The sequence below is a fragment of the Balaenoptera acutorostrata genome, chromosome 1 (genome assembly GCF_949987535.1).
Source record: "Balaenoptera acutorostrata chromosome 1, mBalAcu1.1, whole genome shotgun sequence".
NCBI lineage: Eukaryota > Metazoa > Chordata > Mammalia > Artiodactyla > Balaenopteridae > Balaenoptera > Balaenoptera acutorostrata.
In genome coordinates this window covers 140,853,259-140,859,258 of record NC_080064.1, presented here as the reverse complement: position 1 = coordinate 140,859,258, position 6,000 = coordinate 140,853,259, and the positions used below count along the sequence as shown (strand labels likewise).

The 6,000-nt window shown below is 58.6% G+C and overlaps 1 protein-coding gene across 1 annotated transcript in view; it reads right to left on the bottom strand.

Annotated features, from left to right (window-relative positions):
* Nucleotides 1-261: 261 nt before the first annotated feature.
* QSOX1 (quiescin sulfhydryl oxidase 1) overlaps nucleotides 262-6,000 on the bottom strand; it is a 39,575-nt gene continuing 33,836 nt past the window's right edge. The window contains exons 11-13 of the mRNA XM_007188194.2: nucleotides 4,120-4,299; nucleotides 1,851-2,070; nucleotides 262-1,005 (exon numbers count right to left, since the gene is read on the bottom strand). Coding sequence (XP_007188256.2) covers nucleotides 1,871-2,070; nucleotides 4,120-4,299 — 380 coding nt within the window. The 3' untranslated portion in view covers nucleotides 262-1,005; nucleotides 1,851-1,870. The remainder of the gene's footprint in view (nucleotides 1,006-1,850; nucleotides 2,071-4,119; nucleotides 4,300-6,000) is intronic.

Sequence of the window (6,000 nt, the reverse complement as noted above, 5' to 3'; positions counted from 1 at the left end):
TTCCCGGAGCAGAACTGGGAGCACCGGGGTAGGTGCTCCCTGGGAGGGCGGGGGAGCAGGAGGAGGCGGTGGGACTGAGGGGCTCGGGGCACAGAGAGCTCTGTGGACGGTGGGGGGGGGGGAGGGCCCCATCCAGGAGAAGGGGGCTATGACAAGGGCGCTCTGACCCCCCGGGAGCTGGCTGCATCCCAGGTCAGGCTGGGTTTTGCACATTCTACCCAGACCCTGACACTAGTAGCAAGTTAAGGAACACACTGGCGCTTGCCTTAAAAATAATTTATTCCAGAGCCCCCTCGACCATGGGCAGAGTGGGGATCAAGCATATGTACAGCGTCACCCTCCCCTCTGACCCTTTTAACCTCTACAGGATGGGAGGTGGACCCTTGAGAGGGACGACACTCCCCTCCCTCCACAGTAAAGATTAGCATCTATTTTGGAGACAAAAATCAACAAGAGACAAAAGACCCAGCTCCAAGAGGGGTGGAGCCCAATGTGGAGAAGCCAAAGCATGTTCAAAGCAAACGCTTCACTCAGCCTCTCACAGCTAAGGCACTAGAGATCCCAACAGCCCTCTCTAACCCCCCACCCCCTGCCCAGTACCATCACCATACCGATTCCAGCCTGTACCCTTCCTGTAGCCAAGGTTTGGGAAGGAGCCAGCCAGAGGCCCTCCTCCCACAGACCTCACCTGGGAGACCAGCATGACTTCCAGAAGCTTCCGGAGCCCACCCTAAAGCCAAACCCCACCCAGGGGGGTCTGAGGGGCTGGAGGACGGGCGGGCACAGAGGGCCAGATGCAGTCCTTCCTTCTCTGGTGCAAAGGGCTCTTTGTAGCAGGATGGACGGAGTCCCGGGATGTAGTAAGGAGTCCACTCCAGCCCCAGGGGCCCCTCCTCTGGAGATGGGAAACCTTGGAAACTGCAGCCTCACTTGCCCCAGTTTAGGGCCAACACCAAGCAGGAATCATTGAAGCTTCAAGAAGAATGAGGCAGGACTTCAAAGAAGCTGAAAAAGAGGAATTCGGTGCTGAGAGGCCCAGGACGGAGTCGCCCAACCCCAATGCCCAAGGCTGTCCTCCCCCTGTGCTGGCAGATGAACCTGGACCCTGTGCATGTCTTCCTGTCTGTGGAACATCCCTTTCCAGAAGCCCCAGGGAGGTTTGCTGCAGCAACTGGTTTTCCTGGACAAGGAACAAGGCGGAAGGGGCGGGGTGCAGGGGGCTGGAAGAGCCCATGGACGGCAGCTCCCTATCCTGCCCCCTCCCAAGTTGGACGGTTCGGGCTGCGGGGTGGCTGGCATAGCCCTTCAGGGCCCTCATCCTGGCCCGGAAGTAGGTGTACACAGCCAGCAGGCCCATGAAGGACAGGGAGGAGAGCCTCACACAGAGGCTGATGTCCAGGTGGGAGAAGTTCCCTTCCAGCACCTGCAGCCACTGGCTCCGGCGCTGCCTGGCCCCGGCCTCTGGCTCCCCGTCAGGGATGCCGGCCAGCTGCTTGGAGCTGCGGCCCACTCGCCTCAGCTCTGAAGGGCCTCTGGGGAGGTTCCTCCCAGCCAGCAATTCAGCCAACAACATGGCTCCTGTGTCTCGCCTGCTCAAGCGTTGCCGCCCTTTTCGCTGCTCCAACTTATCCCCGTGAAGCCCCGCTATGTGCTCAGGAGCTTCCTGGCCTGGCTCATCTCTGGCCATGCTAAGGCCAGCCTGCGTCTCCTGGGGGTGACTTGCCCCGGGTCCCTCTGCTGGAACATCGGGGATGGTGGTTCCAGGGGACATTGTCCCTGGGCCCACCATGATCTCAGCCTTCTCAGGGCCCAGAGTAAAATTTCTGGTCGCCAGCTCCAGTTCCACCTGCCTTGGGGGGACTGCCATCCTCTATGCACCCCTCCGGGGGCCCAGGTCTGCTGAAGGAAGGTCTAGGACGATGTTGCTCGGGGAGAAGTGGGTCTTCAAGAAGTTGAGGATGTTGTCCAGGTCCCACACGGGCGCACCCCGGAGTTCTCTGTGGCAGGCGGAACAGAGCTCACGGGGCGGCCACTGCACCTTGGGGAACTGGGGGTCCTCGCTGGGGGCACCTGGGGAGGGAAGCACACACAGGCTGCCTGTGACACACTGGCCACCCGGAAGCCCAGACCGCATTCTTCCATTCAGAATGCCAGCTCCCTCATCTGCAAAAAGGGGGGCACTGCTGCCCTGGGAAAGGATGGGCACGAGAGAGGGCAGATGAAAGACCTAGCACAGGGCCTGGCCCACCGCAGAGCCCAACACTGGTGCCTCGCTGGGAGAGGACGTTCCCACCCTCCCCCGCCCCCAGAACTCCACAGCTGCCCTTCCAGTCACTTCCCCGTGTTAACCCACCGTCTCTCTTTGTCAACTTCACTGCTGGTTTGTACCCCTGGACCAGACATGAGAAAGGGCAAGAAGACTCAGAGACATCTGTCTTGCAGACTTTGGTTGGTCCACTAGTATGTATCTTCTTTGCATGTTTCTAAAATTTCCCAGGTTTTATGCAAGTGAAGATACATTCTTTTTGTAATCAAAGGGAAAATGTTTTTAAAGCAAGAGTTCAAGGCACATGGTAGTTACGAGGCATTCTCCTTTACACCCTGCGGCCCTCTGGGGTAGGCAGGAGTTAGTGGAATTTCTTCCTCAGGTGGGCCCCAAGGGGTGGGGTGTGGGGAGGCCTAGGGGCCTGGATGGGGAAAAGGACACTCAGGAGAGAGTCAGGAAGTTGCCCTTCCCACCAGGCTACTGGGACCCCAAGCAGGGCTAGCACTGTGGGCAGAGCCCCAGGCTGAGCCCGAGGGCCTGCCACCGGTCCCTCTTCCAGTGTCACCTGGGGAATGGCAATCAGCCCATCTCTCCTGGAGGAGGCACCTCCCCTAAAGGGTTTAATAGGAAAACAAAGTTGCTGGCCAGAATGAAGCAGCAGCAGCAGTTAAGTGATGTAAAAATCAGAAGGATTATTTTGGGGAGGGAGCAACATGGAGATTCCAAGGGTCCAGTGAGAAGTAATAGTGATCAGGCCTTGCAAAGTGGGCACTCCATTTGCACCTGCCCATTATTGTTACTAGTTGATCTGAAAGGACCCCCCCCTCCCCCGCCAGAGAGAGTAGGACACTGCCTTCCTTTCGGCCTTCCTCTCAGGGAGAGGCATGGGCTCCTGGCCCTCCAGCAGCAGCTGGGCCCCCAGAGAAGCCAGGAGCCTGCAGGTCATGAGGCTGGAGGGTCAAATGAGCATTTGGTGGCAGGGGCGGGGCAGGGGCAGGGGCAGGGAGAGAAGCGGGGGTGGGAGGAGAGAGGGGCACGTGTCTTCTGTTGAAGTCCACCAGGAGGTGCCAGGAGACGCAGACCAAGTGCAGCGGCCTGCACAGCCACCTGCTCCAGGAGCTCCTTTGACCTTGGCCCCGCCCCAGGCCTCACCCCCCACCTCCCGCCCCTGGGAGGTCTGTCCCAGCCAAACGCACTTCCTCTCTCCCCACAGACAAGCCCAGGCTCCGTCCGCAGGTGGTTCCCTCCCCAGCCACCAGCTTCTGGTCACCCCTGGAGTTTAATGCTTTTGCCTGTTGGACCCATCTGACTCCTGTGCACGGGGAACAGAAAACACTGTAAACGAGGTATATTCAGAAGACAAGGCCTCCCCCGTGAGAATCGGTCCCTGGTTTTTCTAGGAAGGCCCAGGATTTTCTCTTCAAGTACATTTTATCGTTATACCCCTCCCAGGGCGGGGAGAGGCCCAGCTCTCTCCTCTCTGTTGGTCTGAGTAAGGGGCCAAGAGCCAGAAAGCAGGACATGCGAGGCAGGAAAGGGACCCCAACAGGCCAGAGGGAGGGGCCCTGGTGTGGGCGAGAGAGTGAGCAATGGCATCGGAAGACCAGGGTCTCACGGTGCCAAGGCCTGAGTTTCCTCATCTAGAGAATAGGTCTAATGATACTGACGTACATCAGCAGGGCTGGTAGAGCATGTGAAAGGGCTCTGGGTGCTGAGAAGCACCGTGAAACACGGGGTGTAACCTAGAGGACAACGAAGGTCCCGTCTCCTGCCTCTGGTCCCAGACTCCAAAGCTCCCCCGCCTCATCCTCCCTCTGCAGGTGACCCCAGCCTTGGAGGCAGCCCTTCCTTACCTGCGAGGCGAGCGTTGACCTTGTTGTGGCTAGACCAGAACCAGAGCACGGCGCTGTTCAGACTCCCCACCCGGTACATGGAGGCAGTGGCCATCTGCTCAAAGTGGCCAGCGCAGTCTCGGCAGCCAAAGAAGAAGCGAACGTAGCCCCGGATGGCCTGGAGGACCTCCTGGGCCTTGGCTACAGGGGAGAGGAGACTCCAGTCACAGGGGCCCTTCCGGCTGCCTGCCCCTGCTGGCCACACGACCGTTCCCATCACAGGCCCACCGCGGTCGCCTCTGCACGGGGAACACACACCCCAGCCCACCTGGTGAGGGGCCCAGGTCTCCCTGTCCACTTCACCTCCCAGGGGTCATGTTAGAGTTGACCCCATCTCCTCCCAAACTCGTAAACCTCAGTCTCCCCTGTCTGCCTCTTATCCAGGCCCTCATCACTTACGGACACTCAGGATAAAGTCCAAACGCATTGTCAGGACACTCAGGCTCTTAGAGACGTGGCTGGAGAGGAAGGCAGGGGCCAGCGTGCCCATCACCCATCCCGTGGGCCCCTACTCTGCCCCTCCTGCTTTAGGCTTCCTGTTCCAACTCGCTCCCCATCGTGCCGTGCTGCATCCAGAGCCCATCCCGATCTGGCCCTGAACACTCCCTAATTTGTCTCCATTTCTCCCCAGCCCCCTCACTTCCTCCCACTGGGCTCTCTGGCCTGGCAACAGCACAGGCCCTGAATACGCCCCACCTCTTCTTGCTCTGACATGGGCTCCCCTCTGAAGATACCACTGCTCCCCCAAACCCGTCCCCCTTAAACCTCTCTGTCTTCCACACTCAGGGCTGGAGGTGGCGGAAGTACCCTCCCTGCTGCTGGTTGCTTCCAAACTCTCTCTCCTTCCTGCTGCGAAACCCCCAGTCCTTTAAAAGCTCCATCTCCGAGTCTGACCCCTCCATGCACTGGGACTTCAGCACCCTGCTCTCTGTCCCACTTACTATCACTGCCCGTGCCCTCAGTTCTGGCAACGTCATTGCCCACGCCAAGCTGTGCCTTGCCTCTCACCTCCTCAGCCCCCTCAGCTCCTGCTTCCACCCCTGTCACCCACTCACCACCTGCCCTGCAGCTGTCCTCGCCTCCTCCGCCTGCCTCATGCTCTGGACCTCACCCCTCTAGCCTCCTCCAAGATTTCACTCCTGGGAATATTTTCTTGTGTTATGGCATCATCAATTTCTCCCTTGTATGGGCTCCTTCCGACAAGAAAAAATAACTACAACGAAGAAACTCCTTCTCTGACCCCAGTCACACCCCAATCACTCCCCCATTACCTCCAACTTCTTCCCGGCTCTTCTCTCTTCAGCCCAACCCAACCAGGCCTTTCTCTCCACTAATCCACTGAAACAGCTCTTGCCAGCGAGGTCCTCACCTCACCCCACCTCCCCACTCGGCTATGTCCTTGCTCTTGAAACTCTTTATGTTGGGGGATCTCTTGAAATTGCAATGGCCACTCCTTAGTCTCCTTCGTTGGCCCCTACTTCCCTAGCAGAGGTCTGGATGCTGAATGCCCCAGAGCTCAGGCCTCAGCACTCTTCTCTGCCCACCCACTAATGGGCTCCTCCAGTCCTTAACTACCGTCTATATGCTAATGACCACAAGATTTGTATCTCTATCCTGGACCTCCCCCCAGAACTGCAGACTCAACTGTCTACATCTCCATTCAGAGATCCAATAGGCACAGACCACTAAGTGTACCCTCCCCCATCTACTCCCTCCCCGCCCTGAGCCTTCCCATTTCTCGGCTCATAGGACCATCATCTACCTGACGTTCAGGCCCAACAAGTCCACGGTCCAACCAAAGTCCTTGATCGTGCATAGTCTTCACCCAATCCATCACTGAGT